General features: G+C 40.1%; 1 protein-coding gene across 7 annotated transcripts in view; it reads right to left on the reverse strand.

The window, feature by feature from the left end:
* The window catches only part of ETV1 (ETS variant transcription factor 1), a 210364-nt gene that overhangs the window by 97752 nt on the left and 92514 nt on the right, over window positions 1-20098 (reverse strand). For all 7 annotated transcript variants that reach the window (XM_030201254.1, XM_030201263.1, XM_030201247.1 and 4 more), the window contains one exon: window positions 859-988. In XM_030201254.1, the coding sequence (XP_030057114.1) occupies window positions 859-988 (130 nt within the window). The remainder of the gene's footprint in view (window positions 1-858; window positions 989-20098) is intronic.

Genomic DNA, 20098 nt, shown 5'->3' on the forward strand with positions numbered 1-20098 from the left:
TTTTATAAACCATTTTCCACATGCAAAGCATGTTTTACATATGGAAATTGGCTGAGTGCACATGTAAAAAGTAGGGGTACCGCATGATTGCTCCAATTTCTATGTGGTCTTCATATACGAATTCCCAGGGGTGTAGTTTGGGTGCAGTAAAAGAGGCAGAGTTGCAATTTAAGTGTGTATTTTAGATACTTACACCTGATTTTGTAACTGGACACTAATGTGTAAAGTTCAAAAAGGCACCTAACTGAAGCCTATTTTGCAAAAGCAACATAGGTTCCTATGTGCCATCCAGATCCAGCCTCAACAGCGCAAATACCAACGCACGCATTTCAACCTGCTCTGAAGTCAGTGTGAATGCATGTATTCGTGTATTTTATAAAATACACAAATACATCACAATTAAGTACTACAGATGTAAAAAAAAAATTAATTGGCTTTTTGCACCACCTTCAAACTCAAAGTTATTTGAAATACTAACCTAAGGTTCTAAAACTACACCAACACTGAGCTCCTACCCCTGCCCATATCCCTGTCTTTCCCCCTCTTTGGTCCTCCAATGTTCTAGGCAGTTAAACATATACCCCCAGGATGTGCCTTTCCCAGGAATGCTTATATTCTGTAAAGGATATGGTTGCTACTGCTTCCAACACAAAATAAATCATTTATCAAACTGTGACAACCGACATGCCACCCAACATACCAAAGAAGTCAGATACTAATACATTACAGGCAGTACGATATTAAAGAATCTGTAAGTTATATCGATGGAAGATGCAACTCTTACTAAACCATGTGATAGTTTTGTTAATCGGTAGTGCTTATTTACATGGGCCAGAAACATGATGCTTGCTATCTTACCTGACATTGTACAGGCACTTTTCCCCATAGCTGAACTTGAATGGCTGTTCTTGACTGCAAGCAGAGCTGAGTTCTGTACAAGGGCTATGTGGTTCTTTCTTGATTTTCAACGGGAGACCATGAAAAGCCACTACAATGGAAGAAAATGTAAATTAAAACCATGAATTCAGAAACAGCGAGTGTTAATTGGGAAATTCAGACTCTGCTATGAATTAAACTACAGCAATATTACATTAGGTTACAGTTTCACAAATTAATTTCTTTCAGCATACAAAAATAAATAAATAAAAGAGAAAGAGAGAAATGAAAACGTTTTTGGGGGGGACTAGTGGTTTTCTCCTAGTGTTTTATACTTATACCTCATTTGGAAAGATCTGGTAAGATCTGGTGCCATGAGCCTTTAGTCACGATGGTTTTCTTTTCCCCTTTCTATTTTAAATCCTCATCCCACTACGATTAGCCCAGCGATTGCTGTAACAGTCCTTGGCTAAGGACTACAAACGTCAATTCCTTCCAAAATTCATCCAAGTTCAACCCTAACTCTAGCTGCTAGGTTTTACTCAAGCTATATATAGCTAAGACTCCCTAGCCCCTCAAGGGGAATGAATACTACCCTTGCAGCCTCCCCAGCCCGACTAGGAAATAGAAAACCTGACATGGGAAATAATACCCAAGTCCTCCACATGACAAGGCACACATTTACCACAGAGCCACTGGACTGGCCCCAGTAACGATCAACACTTGTAAGACTGTTTTGTTTCACTCCAGTGATCTGTATTAATCTTCCAGAAATGTTCCCTTTTCACTGGCTTACAGGACAGTTTTAAAAGACATTTCTGCATAGAGAGCAATGCTTTAAGCAAGAAAATAGACATTTATAAAATTTAACATCTGGCATGCGCATAAAGTTACACACCTACAGCCTCTACATGCATAACTTTACCCCAACTGAGACATATGCGGGCACGGGGTTGAGATTTGCATTTATGTGCATATCTCTGAAAATGTTTGCACAGGTATAAAATAACCCGGAATATAACAGCAAGCATAAATTTATATATATATTCTTGGTTTGAAAACTTGTCTGTATTCTCACAAGGAAGTGTGTGTGTGTGTGTGCGTGCGTGCGTGCGTGTGTGTGTGTGTGTGCGTGCTAGTTACACATGCACTCACTTACAACATTACTCCTATTAAGTCTCATATTATTCATGCTAACTGCTTCTTTTTGAAAACCCACAATCCACAAGCAAGGAAAACCCACAATTCACAAGCCGGGGAAAACCCATAAGCCCTAGAAAACCAACAAGCCGGGGAAAACCCATAAGCCCTAGAAAACCAACATGCTGGGGAAAATCCACAAGCCATAGAAAACCCAAAGTCCACAAGCCAAGGAAAACAAAACCCAAACAAATTCTATCAAAATTATATTTGAAAATCAACAGGGAATTTGTTCCCCAGAATAAATGAATGGTACTTTAAATTGTAATAATCTCCCATAGACATACCATTTATTGGATGTTAATGTCCTAAACAGTCAGCACATGCTGTGCCCATGAGTCAAATACTGTTTAATATCTTGTACTCACCAAAGGATAAACACCAGCCTCTTTAAGACTCACATTCCTGAATGGTTTCGTTAACTTATTCATAGCCCATGAAATATTAGTAATATTGTTTTGGCTTTAAATTTGTGAGGATTCAGTTTAAATATTATGCCCAAGTTTATCCATTTGAATTACAATCGTAAAAACAGAGCCAGGGTATAACAGTTAAATAAATATACTGGTAACAGGTCAACTTTCAAAGGGATGCTGAGCTCCTGACCTAGGCGGCTAGGTTTCGGATGAAAAAGATTTAAATTTAGATGACCTAGATTTAAGCCACTTAGACTCTGGAGCTAAACGTAGCCAGACAGCATTGAAAAAAGTGCTAACCATTCTCCTTTGAAGGACCTACCTCTGCCTCCAAAGCCACCAAGCCAAAGTTACCGTTCCTTCCAAAATATCTTATACCAAAAGTGCCCCCCACCCCCAAGAAATGTCACCCAATACCTACTCCTTCCACTCACTCACCGATACAACAAAAAGACCAACTGTTTCTTGAGACCCCCCCCCCTACCCTCACACTTTGTACTTTCCCCCAAAGCTCTCACAGCCAACTAAGTTGATAGCTTACCATCTACCAGCCTGGTGTCCAATGTAGTTCTAATAATACCAAGCAGCAGAAAACCACTGGATGCCAGGCTAAGAGGTGCCGGAAGCTAAGAGTAGGGTTGGGTAACTGTTACAAGAATCATTTATATGAGAATGGTAACTGGAAGAAAGAATGGGAAATGTCCAGAAGGGCCCTTTTTGTTAAGACATCAGATTTAAAGGAAGGGCAGAATACAACAATGGCTATATTTAAGCCAGCAATCCCTATAACCAAGCTAAAACTGAAAATTAGTGTTAAGTCACCTAACTTTTTTTCACTTAACCTCTCACTCTGGGACCAGCATTTTAAAAAGAATGGCTAAATACACCTATCTAATAGAGTCAGGTGGGTAAATGCAGTCACTCAAACACCATAGATTTACAAAGGGCCAATCCAGTTTGTGCAGCTCCATCCCTTTGAAACTCTGTCCCTTAATCTTTATGAATCAATCTAATTTTATTGTGATCAATATACCAGCACTGTCAGGAGTTGCTACAGAAATCAAATGCCAGTATATACAATTTTTACAAATTTAACAAAACAAAAATAACCAACAATGCTAATACTTATCTAGAAGGCATCCTATAGAAGCAGCATTTAACTTTTCTTTCTTTAGACAGCTGCTTTTCCAGTTGAAGGAATTCAAAGGAAACTAACCAAAGTGCAATCACTTCTTAGTCAATGGTGTTACGGTCAAGGGCATTAAAACCCTATTACACAAGGTTGTGTGCTAATTTTTGAATGTGTTCAGCAGCAGTTGCTGAAGCTGTGAATCACACTTCATGTATTTATTTATTTTTGTGGTCTTCTGGGCAAATCAGTTGTTCTCCTACTGCACCAATGATATTTTTATGAGCAACATGAAATGTGACAAAATACCTAATGCACGCGAGAACCACTCACTTTTCATATTCATCTTGTCCTCTTCTGCCGTCTTTGTTTTACAGTACTTTTACTTAAAAATTAATAATGATGTAAAAACTAAACATTTTTGAAAGCCGCTTCCCTTCTTTGATTTTCATTTTTCAAAGCTGGAGGATGGAAGCTCCCTCTACAGTCCTGAACTGCAGGCCAATCTGGTATTTTATCATACTGCCGAGAGAGCCTGTTCGTCTGCTAACAGGCAGTTTTCCAGCCCACTGGCACACTCACAAGAGAAAGCAGCACATTCATTTTGCACAATTTGCTTTACCTTCCCACATGGAGTTGGTGGATGTAAAAGGCCGTTAAGTACTAAATTATTCCTTATCAAATCACCATCATCTGGAGTCATGATCAACACTAATTAAATTACTTTCACTCAATACGGCTCCAGCCTGCTGTCTCAACTGCTACATAACATTTTATTTGGCTTACTGTACCATTCTAAACCCAGAGCAGAGATGCTAGATAGAAGGCATTTATACTGGCTGTATTTTTAATTAAAGGTTACTGCCCCCACCCACTTCTCTTCCAGTTTACGGGTGTGTAAAATCAAGTCAATAAACTCCTTCATTTCATCTAAAGAGAGAAAAAAAGCAGAGCAGGCCAACATTTATTTAATGGAGGTTCTTTATCTTAGTTACAGCCAGCCAGAGATGATATAGTCGAGAAGCCTTGTAAGAAGTCTACAAATGCCTTTAAAATACAAAATCCTGTGTAATCCAGATCTTAACATTGGCCAATGATGACAAAGTTAATGTGGAGTCGATGCTCAAAACAGCGCAGAGATGTGCACACAACGCAACAGCAATGCAAAAATATAGTACAACAATGCTGAAAGCAAATTATATTTAAATTTTATGCGTGGTTAAATCATGCTATTAAACCAAAAAAGTGGGGGTGCGGGGGTGGGGTGGGGGGAGGGAAGGAACGTGCCTGGCATATGTGCCCAAAAGTTTTGCAGTACACACGGCTCTTGTGCGCATGCCCAGACAAAAAACAAAATGTCAGCACACACCAGCCTTTTTTCTTCAGTGCCTAAGTATTACTAGCATACAGAATTTTTGCAAGGCTCGTATTTAGGCGCAGAAGATCGGGCGCGGATATGTGCCTTTACTCTCGTTTTCGCTCAGACATGCTATTTTTGGGATAAGCAGCATAAAATGTATTGAACCTTTTTGGGATCTTACCAGGTATTTGTGACCTGGATTGGCCACTGTTGGAAACAGGATGCTGCTTGATGGACATTTGGTCTGTCCCAGTGTGGCAACACTTATGCCCTTATTTATTTATTTATTGCATTTATATCCCACATTTTCCCACCTCTTTGCAGGCTCAATGTGGCTTACAATACATCATGAGTGGTGGAAATATATTAGAAAATAGACATTTAGTGTTACAGAAGGATCTTATGCGCATGTTTGTTACTTTCTGTCTGCCTTAACTAGCAAAAGCTTCCTTCCACTTGTGAAAGACGACAAAACCAGAAGCTCAATCTGAAAAACTAACAAGAAACTGACCTCTCCAGAAAAAGCTTCCATGCACCTGTGTACAAAACCTTGCCATTCACCTTCAAAAATAGCATGTTTAAACTGTGACTCAACAGAACAATGGAGGACCCTTCATTAGATAATAAAGCTGGGGCACATATACTATACATGATGGAAGGCAGGATTGTCTCTAGGCCCTGCCAGCTGTAAAGCAATGTGCCTGTGGAAACTTACTGGTCAATTTTCAAAACGATTTAACCGGCCAGAACTGCCACTTACTGGTTAAATCATGTCTTCAGGGCTATCTGCTAACTTTCAGCAGTTCTTAACCAGTTGGCGCCTAGGTGATAACTGGCTATTTTGGGGGTATTCCCGGGGCAGAGTCAGCACTTGGCTGGTTACATGCCGATATTCAGCACTTAATCAGCCAGAGTAACCAATAAATGGGACCGCATGAAACAGTCCTATCTTTATGTGGTTAAGTTCTGTATATCAACTTAACGAGCTATGTTTTAGCTGGCGCTGCAAAAAACAGATATTCAATGCACACACCCGGAAATGGCCCAATATTGAATATCCAGGAATAACGCCAGCAGCGGTCAGCAAAGCACTCACCGCCACCAGCTGAATATTTCTATTCTATTCAAGGTATTTATAACCCGCTAATATTAACACTGAATCTAAGTGGGTTACATAAAATCAAAGACATACCTTTAAAATCAAGAAAGTCCTACAGAATTATTCATGCTAAGTACTTATTTAAAAAGATGCAGTTTTCAATCCTTTACAGAACTGCAGATAACAAAAAATTGTCCAAATCTGTACAAGCAAAGAATACCACAATTTACTAGCTTGGAACAAAAAAAGATCCATCATGAAATTTCTTATATTGGATTTTTTTTAACAGATGGAAATCCCAACTGTAAAGTTGAATGAAATTGGGAATTTATCCCTTACATATATTGGATACCAATGTCTGGAGCCTTCGCTGCACCTGCAGCAAGCGGCTGTAAATAAACAAGAGTCAAGCTCTGGGAGCACACACTTGATGTTTGTTTTCTTGGTTCCCACAGCCAAATTAGATACTGGTGTGTTGCAATCAGCCCCATTTCCTTTAAACCAGAGCAATGTGGACATCAGTACTATAGAACAAACACGTATCCTCCGTATAAATCAACTAGTCATTTAGAATAGATTCAAATAAATCGGTGCATAAAAACATTTAATGCAAGTTGGTATCCCTCTACCAGCCAGGGATAAACTGACAGATGCTGATTAAGCTAAGGTCTCACCAGCTCTTTAAAACCATCTTCCAATGCACACAGAGAAACAGCAGGCACTTGAGATACATCAGGGCCTCTCAAAGATTCATTCTGAATACACTTACTTTTGCCAGGATACCCCCCCCCCCCCCCTTTACAAGTGCAAGCCAAAATCCATTACTACAGGGCGCAATCTCGGCTATCAATGCAGAGTGCCTTTTATGGAGCCATTAAACCATTTCACTTGTTTACAGTGCCTGAAAAAAAGAAAGGTGAATTATGCCTGTCACCCAACTGGGGACAACATTTCTAAACTGTTATCAAAATGCAAACTGAGAAATACATTTAAGGATTTGGGGGGGGGGGGGCTAGCCAGCCCTGTTTTTCAGGATTCCTCTTATTTACTGCATCTGCGAAAGTGATCATGTAATGTTTTTGAGAGAGGGCTTTAAGTCCTAGGTTAGCTGTGAAATGGGTAAGCTTTTATGATCCTGAGGATCAGTGGCCTAAACATCAAAGTAGAAGAAAGGAAAAAGGATTCAAGCTGTTTAATGTTTAATGGATAGAGTGCTATATCCCCAAACATTGCTGGGATCCTTGGACTTTTCAGAAACAAACCCACAACATTTAGCACTCAAACCAGCACTTTATGTCTTGAATATACATTACAGTAACTCTCGGCTTTCTCATATGCGAGACTGTAAACCAGTTCTTGCCATTTTTGTCCTCCCCTCTGGAAGATGGAAGAGCACCACACACGCAAATTTATGAGGGAAAGATGTTTAATACAAAAAGGACCAAGAATAGCTAAAAGTGTCAAACTGGGTAAGCTAAAAACTATAGGATCGATACTTAGTGATTTAAATGGCCAGGACGCCTGGCCATTTAAATCGCTTGTCCAAGGCTACCCAAGTATATTCAGTGCCAGGCTATTTTATGTGCAAGCCGAAGGGCAGAGTTAGCACTTATCCAGTTAAATGCCAGTATTTAGCATTTAACCAGATAAGTTAACTGGATAAATAGGACTGCATAAAACACACTCCTATCTTTACCTGATTTAATTATCCGGTTAAGTTCTGAATTATCCTGCTCTGTATAACCAGATATTCATTACTGGTGTCCGGACATGGCCTGGCATTGAATATCCAAGGATACTGCCAACGGAGGCCAAAAATATGCTGACCACTATTGGCTGAATATTGACCCCCAACCATATGATATTCAGCCATGAAGGTCTTTTCTTTTTTTTTTTTGTAAACATCAGCCTCCACAGATAAGAAAACAAAATCAAGATATTTAGAGGCAGTACCTGGACAGTGGCTACCACTGAATATGAATATCCGGATACTGAAGGGAGTTCTGTCACTATCCAGGTAGTAGCGATATTCAGGGTTTTTTTTTTTTTTTTAATGTCCTAAATTCTCCAGATAGTTATCTGGGAAGCAGTGCTGAAAATCACCACTACCCAGATAACTTTGTCAACCACCCCAACTCCACTGCAGCCCTATCCTGATAACACCACAGTGGTCTGTAAAGATATTCACCAGTACTATCTGGATAGTGTCCCTAAGGGGGGAGCTATCAAAGTGGGCTACCATCAAGATGAGTTATTTTACCACAAGTTGTGCTATTGGTGCAAATTGGTGGGAAAATGTGGGGTATAAATGCTACAAATAAATAAATAAATTTTAGCTCAGGTCCCATTTTATACCAGATCTGTGGAGTCGCTACACCAAACTTCAATTCCTCTATTTTTCTATTGACTCCGACTCCTACTGATATTAGGCTTTAAATTTTCTGTACTGTATCTAAAATACTAGTAAATATAACTTATATTTACAAGTACTCTAAATACAGGACAATTATATATAGAGAGAGAGTGAGAGAGAGAGAGAGGGAGGGAGGGTGGGAGGGAGGAGTTGGTAACTTCCCTCATAAATATCTTTCTTAGTGGCATTTGAACAGATAGCAGGTGCTGCAATCCAGGTAAATGCTTTTGAGTATCAACCCCTATATAAGAAGTCAATTTGAAGAAATGTTTCTCCTCCACTTTGCCTTTCCCCGAGCTCCCTAAGGTAGCGTGACCTGCTGTGGGCAACAGAGTAACTTTTCTTTCCCTTCTCTCCTCTGTCTCCCTTTTGCCTCTGTTCTTTCATTAGATGGAGTTCCTTTCTGTTTCTATTTATTTACTTTTTTGAACTGCTTTGGTTGTTTGGCTGAAAGGGGGTACTATCAAGTCTAAATAAATAATAAACTTAAAGGAGAAAACAATTAAAAACATGCACTATAGGGTAATAAGAACTTATAAAATTGTCCAAAGGTATACACAGAGAAAGATACATTCTACTAAAGCACACCATATACTGTTCTGTGATATTTACAGAAGAGTCTCGTTTATCCGACATACCTAGGTGACGTCACAGAAGTTAATGAGATGTGTGAGGGTTTCTTTATCTTTCTTGGCGTCACGATTAGTTAAAAGGCAGCAGTGCTAGGTAGGAGTTTGGGGCACAATAAACTTGTAAACTCTTGTTACTGCTTCCTCTTTGAAACATGCATTAAACATTCCTTACTTTTTCTGTGTTATCTGACTTTTGGATAATCAAGATGCTAGTATACGTATAGACAATACTGGGATGGAGGCTGGGCAGAGCAGAAACTTGGGCAAAAAAAAAAGACGTCTGCCTTGAAGCAGGTATAATCTAGTGTGGATGCGTATTGCCTTTATAAACTAGGTGCAAAATATGCACCTAGACGCGCTCTGAATATCGCTACTACCTGGATAGTGTCCAGAACTCCCTGCAGTATCCAGATATTTATATTCAGTGGTAGCCACTGTCCAGGTACTGCCTCTAAATATCTTGATTTTGTTTTCTTATCTGTGGAGGCTGATGTTTACAACAAAAAAAAGAAAAGACCATCATGGCTGAATATCATAGGGATGGGGGTCAATATTCAGCCAATAGTGGTCAGCATATTTTTGGCCTCCGTTGGCAGTATCCTTGGATATTCAATGCCAGGCCATGTCCGGACACCAGTAATGAATATCTGGTTATACAGAGCAGGATAATTCAGAACTGCCCCAATCTGCCTGACCTATCAGATTGACTGTAGATTTGTCTCTTAGATTGTAAGCTCCTTGAGCAGGGACTGTCCTTCCATGTTAAATTGTACAGCGCTGCGTAACCCTAGTAGCGCTTTAGAAATGTTAAGCAGTAGTAGTAGTAGTTTTACACATTAGGAAGAAGAGAGAGTAGATGGGAAAAAATAAGGCAACAAGCAAACAGCTGTTTCTATCAAAATTTTTAACAGTATACTTGTACACAAATGAGATGAGCTGGCAAAAGCTGTGTCTGATATACATGCTTGTGCTGTTCTCTGCAATAACAATTATCCTTCCAGGATGTTCTTCTGAGTTCCGCTGGACTCTCTGGTCATTAAAGCATGCAGTGCATTCACTGATCCAGAAGAGTTTCCCTTCACCTGCACATTTTATTCTCTGGACCCTGATCACAGACCAAAGCAAATTTTTCACTGACTTCAGAGTGGGACCCATCCTGGGCCCTACTTCAATCCCACCCAACACAGGTGTGGGAACCTCATAACTAAATCCAAAGTTGTTTGCAATGTAAAAAATTGATGGCATCTTGTTTCTTTTCTTGTAGGTAGATCGATTTTGTGTGTGTAAACAAACGTATGCACATAAGATCAATTATGCAAACAGATAAAATGAAATGAAATAGTGAAAACGAAAGTTTTTCAAATAGGCCGTCAAAATGAAACAAAAATGCAAAGACTGCACACTCTGAACACAAAAGAGTTAAGCGCAATGCAAAACCAAAAGTATAGCAGCTTTATTTCCCGCTGCCTTTATCTACCAGCGAAGACGGATTTACCCTCAGATTCTGTCACATTGGCAACATCAGATTTATGGGCTTCCAGCAAATAGCATTAGTAAATAACCTCCAAGACATCTGCCTCTAAGTGCACAGCAGTGCAACTGAACAAAATAACAAGTAGAACAACGCATTTTCTTTGTAGCAGAAAACACCTGCATACATACAACAGTCCATTTCTTTCACCTCAGTCTCTCTTCGGACCACTAAGAGAGCATACATACATAGTACATAGTAGCTGACGGTAGAAAAAGACCTGCACGGTCCATCCAGTCTGCTCAACAAGATAACTCATATTTGCTGCTTTTTGTGTATACCTTACTTTGATTTGTACCTGTGCTCTTCAGGGCACAGACCGTATAAGTCTGCCCAGCACTATCCCCGCCTCCCAACCACCAGCCCCGCCTCCCGATCTTGACTAAGCTCCTGAGGATCCATTCCTTCGGCACAGGATTCCTTTATGCTTATCCCACGCATGTTTGAATTCCGTTACCGTTTTCATTTCCACCACCTCCCGCGGGAGGGCATTCCAAGCATCCACTACTCTCTCCGTGAAAAAATACTTCCTGACATTTTTCTTGAGTCTGCCCCCCTTCAATCTCATTTCATGTCCTCTAGTTCTACCACCCTTCCATCTCACTAAGAGAGCAAATAATTAAGACTATTTTTTAAAAGAACTGGGCAATTAGATATCAGGAAATAAAGGGAGAACTGTGCATCAGCTCAAGGGATTTGTGATCTAGTAACAAGCTGACAATGGCACACATGGCACTGAATCAAACTTTTTTTTATTGAACCAATGGGACAATAAACAAATACAAAGGAGAACCAAATAAACCTAATTAACATTATATAATAAGTTACTGTATATATGTTTCCATCTTCCATAGGGCTCTATTTACTAAAGTAGGTCAGATTTTGCAATTAAAGTCTTATTTGCAAAATTAACAGGCAGTAACAGCAAAACCTCAGCATCAACTCTTGGGCAAGTTCCCAGCAGTTTCTAATTCTGTTAATGTAGAAGAAATGTCATTACGCATTAACTGCACTGCAGATAGCATGGTGCAGTAGCTACAGCTATTCTTGTGGTGTTAACTGTACTATATTATCTGCTGTGTTAACAGTTAACGCACATAAGTAGCTCCTTGTTAAAATTAACTATAAGGACACACTAATTGTAACCTTGCCTTTTGTTTCACCTATATGTCTCTTGTTGCATCCAGCCCCTGTTTAATATGCTCCACAATATATTTTGTAAATCGCTTAGACATATGTACTGATTTGTGGTATATCAAATATACTTGAAGCTTGAAACATTAGCAGCTAATGCAGCTTAGCAAACAGGCCCCGTAGTATTTCTTCTTTGCTTCCCCTTCCAACATCATCATTTCTGTGCTTCATCTCCTTGTACAACCTTCTTTCTCATTCAGCTTCCAATACGGTTTACCACCAGGCCCAGTGAGAGGGGCTTGATACACACCTCTCTGGGGTGGGTGAAAACAGTTCAAGATAACGATAAAAGGCTTATAATTGGAGAGAAGATGAGTTGTAATGGAAAAGATCACGAGGGCATGCTGCTTATAATCTTAATTGTCTGTACTAACATGCAAGATATGAGACTGGGGGGGGGGAGGGGGGAAGGATAAACTAGAATTCAGAATCTACATTACAATTTAATTGTCATAACCAAATATAAAAGCATAGAAAAATGGCAGCAGGTAAAGACCATATGGCCTATCCAATCTGTTCATTCATACCATCTAGTATCCCTTCCTCTCCCTTAGAAATCCTATGAGCTTATTCCATGCTTTCTTGAATTCAGATATCGTGTTTATCTCCACCACCTCCACTGGGTGGCCTTTCCATGCACCCCTTCCATGAAAAAGAATTTCCTTCTAATACTCCTGAGTCTACCCCCCCCCCCCCCACACACACACACACACACTTTCACCTTCATCCTATGCCCCTCATTCCAGAGCTTCCTTTCAGTTTAAAGAAACGAAGATCACATCATTTTAGTAGCCACTCTCTGGACTCATTCCATCCTGTTAATATCTTTTGAATATGTGATCTTCAGAACTGTACATGTACTCTAAATTAGGTCTTACCAGAGAATTATAAAAAGGCACCATCACCTCCATTTCCTTGCTAGAAATACTGGTCTAAATTGTTCGAGGAGAGGTTAGAGAAAAAAAAAAAAGAAGATGTAGCCTTGTATATAGAGAATGTATGTTCTTGTTTAGAAATATGGAGGATAAAACTTACTGAATGCTTCAGGGAGAAAATAAAAGGAGAAAACTGCAAAGATGGTGTGGTAGATGGAGATCAACTGTAGGCCTTCAAAACAAGAAAAGAAGATGAATAATGTTTCTTCTCGAAGAAGACAGGAGGAGCCTCCACGGAAAGTCAAAGCAAAACAGCAAAAGTAGAAGCTGACAAATGCGCAAACCAATAGGGAGATAATATCAATAACCAGTTTATTCATATCAAAGACCCAACATGGTCTGTGTTTCGGCGCCAAAGTACCTGCCTCAGGGGTCACAATCAACTTTCTCTGAGAAGAAGCTGATAGGCTTGAATAATTCCTTTGTGTATGCAAGTTAATCCACAGATCGGTTGGCTGTTCTTTTGTTCTCTCTGTGGATTAACTTGCATACATAAAGGAATTATTCAAACCTATCAGCTTCTTCTCAGAGAAAGTTGACTGTGACCCCTGAGGCAGGCGCTTTGGCGCCGAAACATGGACCGTGTCGGGTCTTTGATATGAATAAACTGGTTATTGATAATATCTCCCTATTGGTTTGCGCATTTGTCAGCCTCTACTTTTGCTGTTTTGCTAATGTTTCTTCTCAACATAGATACCCAAAGACACTTCAACTAAACCCGTATCTGCTGAGAGAATGTAGCTAGACTGTAAGCTCTACTGAGCATGGACTTTCCAGGGAGCCACCTAGATTGTATGTCATCTTGAACAGCGCTGGCTTGAGGAATCGTGGCGCTCTGAACCAACCTTTTGTTTGGCATCCGCCTTTCCCTGCACTAGCAACCCCACACCCACTCTGGTATCTCCCCTCCACTCCCTTGCCCATAATCCAGTAAGTCCTCACCCACTCCCGGCTTAACTTCATGAGGAGAAATTAGGTTTTACCTGATAATTTTCTTTCCACTAGTCCTTCCCACTATTCCAGAACTTGTAGGACAGGTGTGTCCATCAACTGGCAGATGGAAAGAGAGGACTGAAAACTGAGCTGAATCTTTCTTGGCATTCAGTTCAGCTGCTCAGTATTTATGTAGACAAGAAATAAATTGAAACTCAGAATAAACACAACAACCTTAAACAACTCACTAACCTAACACTAACTAGATGAGCAAATGTGTGGACCTCTCTCATCTGTAGACAACTTGAAGAAAACAAAAGATATACAGGAAGCACCATGCAAGGTGAGAGCTGCTATTTGACCCATTACTTCGCACCGACTAAGCATCTCAGAATAGTGGGAAGGACGAATGAAAATAAAACGATCAGGTAAGACCTAATTTCTCCTTCCATTACATAGCTTTCCACTATTACAGAACTTGTGGAATGTTCAAAAACAATCCCTAGAGTAGATCCTGGCACCACCACTCTGAGTATCAAATCCCCAAAATGGAATGCTACCAGAACCCTTGTTCAAACCCTTGTCACCTCTCGTTTGGATTATTGCAATTTATTTCTCACTGGTCTTCCTCTCAGCCATCTCTCTCCTCTCCAGTCTGTCCAAAATTCTGCAGCATGACTTATTTTCTGCCAAAATCGTTATACCCACACTAGCCCACTCCTCAAGTCACTTCACTTGCTCCCTGTCCGCTTCCACATACAATTCAAACTTCTCTTACTGACCTTTAAATGCATCCATTCTGCAGCTCCCCATTACCTCTCCACTCTCATCTCTCCCTACATTCCTCCCCATGAATTCCGCTCACTGGACAAATCTCTCGTGTCATCCCCCTTCTCCTCCACTGCTAACTCCAGACTTTGTTCCTTTTCCCTCGCAGCACTTTATGCCTGGAATAGACTTCCTGAGCCTGTACGTCTAGTTCCATCTCTACCTGTTTTCAAATCTATGCTGAAAACCCACCTTTTCACCACTGCTTTTGGCTCCTAGCTACTACTCATTTGCCTCCCCTTGTTCCTTCTCACCCAGTACTTCCCTTGTCCTTAATTGTCTTGTCTTAATTGACTTAATTCTCTTAATTGACTTAATTATCTTAATTGACATCGCCCTTAATCGTCGTGTCTGTCTCTATTACTTTTAGATTGTAAGCTCCATTGAGCAGGGACTGTCTCTCTATGTCAGGTGTTCAGCGCTGCGTGCATCTGGTAGCGCTATACAAATGTTAATAATAATGCTAATAATAAACTGGCTTCCAAAACTCATTTGTGAATTCCAGATATCTAATGAGGACTCTACGCACATTGAGAATCTTCAAGGAAGAACACTAAGCCTCTTCATCCTCTCTGCAACAGGACGGAAGCTCTACAGACTGGTCGAGATGAAATGCTGATATTACCTTTGGAAGAAAGAAAGAAACCATGCACAGGGAGACCCCAACTCCAAAAAGCGAAGAAAGGGATCCCAACAAAAGAGAGCCAGAAGTTCCAAAAACCCTATGTGTTGAGGCAACAGCCACCAAAAACCATTGTGCAGAAAGTGGAAGAGATCTCCAAGAAGGTTATGCCCTCATTGGAGGAGGGGGAACCAGGTTTGGGAGCCATGATGAGGGGTTAAGACTTACTACTTTGTCACAGAACTGTGGCACTCTGAACCATGATAGAGCCATGATGAGGGGGTAAGACTTACTACTTTGTCATTGAATACTAAACCACTGGCTAAGATTAGTAAGCACCCTCCTGCTGAGAAACTGCCCCAGATGACAATGGAATTGTTATGGACCTTAATGGTGTCTGTTGATGCTTCAGTTTCAACTCTTGTGCAAGCTTGTTTAGCTACATTTTCAGGTTTACAGTTTCAGGAGAGGGGGATTGAAGACACAAATCTCAGTGCTGGAGAAGAATTATGAGAAGGTGACATCTGTGCAATCAAGTTTAATAAGGATAAGATGATACTTCTTAAGAAGATTGAGACGCTTGAGAACCAGCCAAGCGCTTTAAATTTGAAAGTACTGAACTTTCCCAAGAGACATTTGGGACAACTAATTAATTTAAGAAATACCTCCAGGAAATATTTGGCTTCAAACCAGAACTTTTTCCATTTTAGCAGAGTCTTCTATTTACCCAACAGTGTGAAGAGTAGTAGTAGGGAAGGAGTTCCCCCCTCTGGTGATGTCTCTGCTGATAGTTTAGATGTTTCTGGTTTGTTGGAAGAACCCGAGAAAGAGGAATTGAATAGAGATACTCTACTTGTCTCTTTTGTTTTCCCCTCAGATAGAGACCATGTAATGAGATTATTTTTTCTTGATAAACATACACTATTTCCAGGTCAAAAAATCTGGATATTTTCAGACCTCTGTAAAACTTTCTAGGAATGGAGAAAGAAATTAGTTGCAATGCGCCAGGAAGTCCTGACTTTGGACACTTCTTTTTTTGCGTTTGATTAGGTTTCAAAATAAGAAGAATGTCTTCTTTGAGCCAATACAATTACACTATTTTCTAAATGCTCGCAATATTCCTTTGTAGTGTAAGGGTTTTTAGGTTAGCAACCTCTGTTTGATATAGTATAGGCACGTCGCCCTTCTTTCTTTACTAAGATAAATCTGTACTGTATTGTACTCCCTTTAAGTTTCCTAAGTTTATCTTGCCCCACCCTTCCTTCTATTTGTGGATCTGTGTATTAGGTTTATTTCTTTTGAAGAGATTGTATATTTCCTTTGTTAATTTCTAGTTTCTATTCAAGGTGTATATACTTGATGTTAATTTTTTGAAATTGCATAATTAAAAAAAACAAAAAAAATTTAACAAAAAAAAGAAGCGATTGCGTAAGGCATTCCACGCTGCACTGAGCTCTGAGCGATTTATCAACCACTGAAACTCCTGTTCCATTCAGGTGCTCTGTGCCAGATGGAACTTGCAATGAGCTCCCCAACCTGACTTGCTGGCATCTGTTGTTACCACTTCCCATTGTGCTATCTGAAAGGGAGATCGGACAGCCAAATTCCTGGGCGACAACCACCACTGCTTACTCTGTCTGACAACCAGCGTCCAAGGAACACAGAGGTCATACTTCTGTGACACCATAGACCAGCAGCTGAGAAGAGAGTCCTTGCCCATGGCACCACTTCCACTGCCGCAGTCATTGACACCAGAACCTGGATGTAGTGCCAGACCCTTGGCCTGCCTTGACTGAGGAGAAGACCAATCTGTTGAACTAGCTTTGAGCTCCTGCGCTCAATGAGGAAGATCCTTTCCCATGCTGTGTCGAATAAAACACCCAGATATACCAGGGACTGCAAAGGAGTTAGTCTGCTCTTCTCGAAACTGATCACCCAACACAACTTTGAATGTCACCACAACAATGTCCGAAGAGGACATGTACAAGTGAGCCAGTCACCAACTTACAAGTGAACTCAAGTTCCAAGTTTATTAAAATTTTCTATCCCGCCCTTAAGAAATTCCGTCTAGGCTTTGTACAATCTAAAATTTAAAAGGGGTAGACAATTCTGGACAAAACATATTATACACATTAGGAAAGAGGGGAGAACACCATTTTATGATAGTAAAGCAAGGGATAGGTAAAAAGCAAAAGGTATCCTGTATTGCCTTCCAGCCCTGCAGCAATCTTACTGAGTTTCAAAATTAAGAGTATATGGATTATGGATTAGCAGAATAGGCATCTTGATAAAGAAATGTTTTGAGATTGGTTTTAAACAGATCAAGAGACTGTGAATGTGTCACACAATTTGGGAAAGAATTCCAAAGTTTTGAGGCCTGTACTGAAAAAATAGCTTGCCTAATATGTTCATAGTGGATCTCTCTGTAAGATGGTATGTTGAGCTGAAGAAGTTGTGCGGATCTAATGGTCCTAGATGGGGTATGTGTGACTAGATATCATGCTAGCTAGAAGGATTCATCAGAAATATGAATTTTAAATACTAATAACAGTAATGTATATGTACCCCGATGAGTAATGGGCAGCCAGTGAGCTTTTTTAAGATGAGGTGTGAGATGATCAAACTTTCTGAGTCCACTAATGAGTTTTATAGCTGTATTTTGAATAGGCTGTAATCTTTGGTGGTCTTTTACCCTTATGCCCATGTATAAAGAGTTGCAGCAATCCAATTGACTGATAATCAAAGAATGTATCAACATAGTAAGAGCTGGAGGATAAATTAGAGAATGAAAAGATCTTATTAGACAGAGTTTGTAAAAACAGCACTGTGTTACTTGAGATAGCTGGGATTGAAAGGTAAATTGTGAGTCCAGTATAACACCTAGTATACGGGTGGTCTGTACCTGTGGGATTGTAATATAATCTAGGAAAATAGGAGAAGGAAGGGATACACTTAGCTGATTGGAAAAAAGGAGTAGCTTAGATTTACGCAGATTCAAAATGAGCTTATGTGATCAAAGCCAAGTAGTAATAAGCTTGAGTTTCTTATTAACATCAATAATTTCTTGTTGTTCCATGGTACAGAAAGGATATAGGATCTGGATATCATCTGCGTATACAAACATATGCTGACCCAGACTCTGAGTCAGTTTTAGAAGAGGTGAAAGAAAAATATTAAAGAGTATTGGAAAAAGTACTGAGCTCACACTCACTGTTCAGTAATACATTAATACATCCATTTATGAACTCTCAACCCTTAATCTCACCACACTCATACCTCTACTCACAGAAAAATGTACACCACATACTTTATATAGCGCCTCTAATTTCTTTTCTCTCCTTCCACTGTCTCATTGTTCTTCTCAATTGACTGATTCCTTAATGATTTTGATTTCATCTCGTCAACTCTTCACAATGTAATCCATAACCTAAATTGTAACAAATTGTATTTCCACTATTCATAATGTATTGTAAGCCACACTGAGCCCGCAAAAAGGTGGGAAAATGTGGGATACAAATGCAATAAATAAATAAATAAACACCGGAATCAATTTCTAAATGGTTCACTGGTGATATTATTTGCATGAACTGCATAATGTGCCTATTTTCCAAGTATGAGGTGAACCAGTCAAGCACTAAGTCAATTATTCCTATATCATGTAATCTTTTGAGAAGAAGGGAATGACACCAAAGGAAGGCCGCCACTACCACCACCACTACAACCTTGGTGAAAGTTCTTGGATCCATTCCGAGACCAAAAAGCAAAGCCCTGAATTGGAAATATGACTGCCCTGTGCTGCAAAATGTAGAAACCTCTGATGCGGAAACTATATTGGTATATACAAGTGTGCCTCCTTGAGATCGAAGGCAGTGAGAAATTCTCCCACATGAATTAAGTATATGACTGCTCTTAAGTGTCTTCTGGCAAAAGCAGGGCACTCAGAGGCAGCGATTTATACCTTTGAGATACAAGACTGGATAAAAGGTGCCTTCCTTTTTTGGGATAATAAAGTAGATGGAGTATCTGCCTTGTCCATGTTAAGCCTGGGGAACTGGAGCACTGGCCCAGAGCGCCAGCAAGGAATCCAAGGTGATCTGAATCTCCACCGTCTTGGTTCCCATTCAACAAGGAGACTGCAAGAAGAGAGGAGCGACTGAGTGGAAGAACTCCAGCCTTCTGTAAGGTTATCAATAGAAATCAAACAAAATAAAACATGGAAAAGAAAATAAGATGATACCTTTTTTATTGGACATAACTTAATACATTTCTTGATTAGCTTTCGAAGGTTGCCCTTCTTCGTCAGATCGGAAATAAGCAAATGTGCTAGAATATCAATGATATGCTTTGATGTCCCCATGCATACCTCTGACCCACCCCCATCCTCCCACCCTGTCAGACTATCATAGTAATGCTTGAATGTTTTCACTTATATACACCGTCAGCAGGCACATTTGCTTATTTCCGATCTGACGGGCAACCTTCGAAAGCTAATCAAGAAATGTATTAAGTTATGTCCAATAAAAAAGGTATCATCTTATTTTCTTTTCCATGTTTTATTTTGTTTGATTTCTATTGATAACCTTAAGAGTGGACTAACACGGCTACCACACTCCTCTACTTAAGATGGAAGATACAGCCTTCTGTAAGAAAATCCAGAACCCACTAGGCTAATGTGATTTTGGCCCACTCTTCCCAAAACTCCTCAAGATGAACTCTCACCAGAGAAAGAGAAGAGGGGACAAGACTTGCACCATTGCAAAGCTTGGAAACACTGCCTCTAGCTGACTGAGCAGAAGACTTACTGTCTGCACGAAAGGAAGACTGGCATGCCTGAAAGCAGGACTTCTGAATGGAGGAGCCTAGTGGTTACTTGTAGACAAGCAGAAAGGAGGTTAGTACAGTGGGCTGAGAACCTGGGGAAATGGGTTCG

This window comes from Microcaecilia unicolor, chromosome 1 (assembly GCF_901765095.1).
Source record: "Microcaecilia unicolor chromosome 1, aMicUni1.1, whole genome shotgun sequence".
Classification (NCBI taxonomy): Eukaryota; Metazoa; Chordata; class Amphibia; order Gymnophiona; family Siphonopidae; genus Microcaecilia; species Microcaecilia unicolor.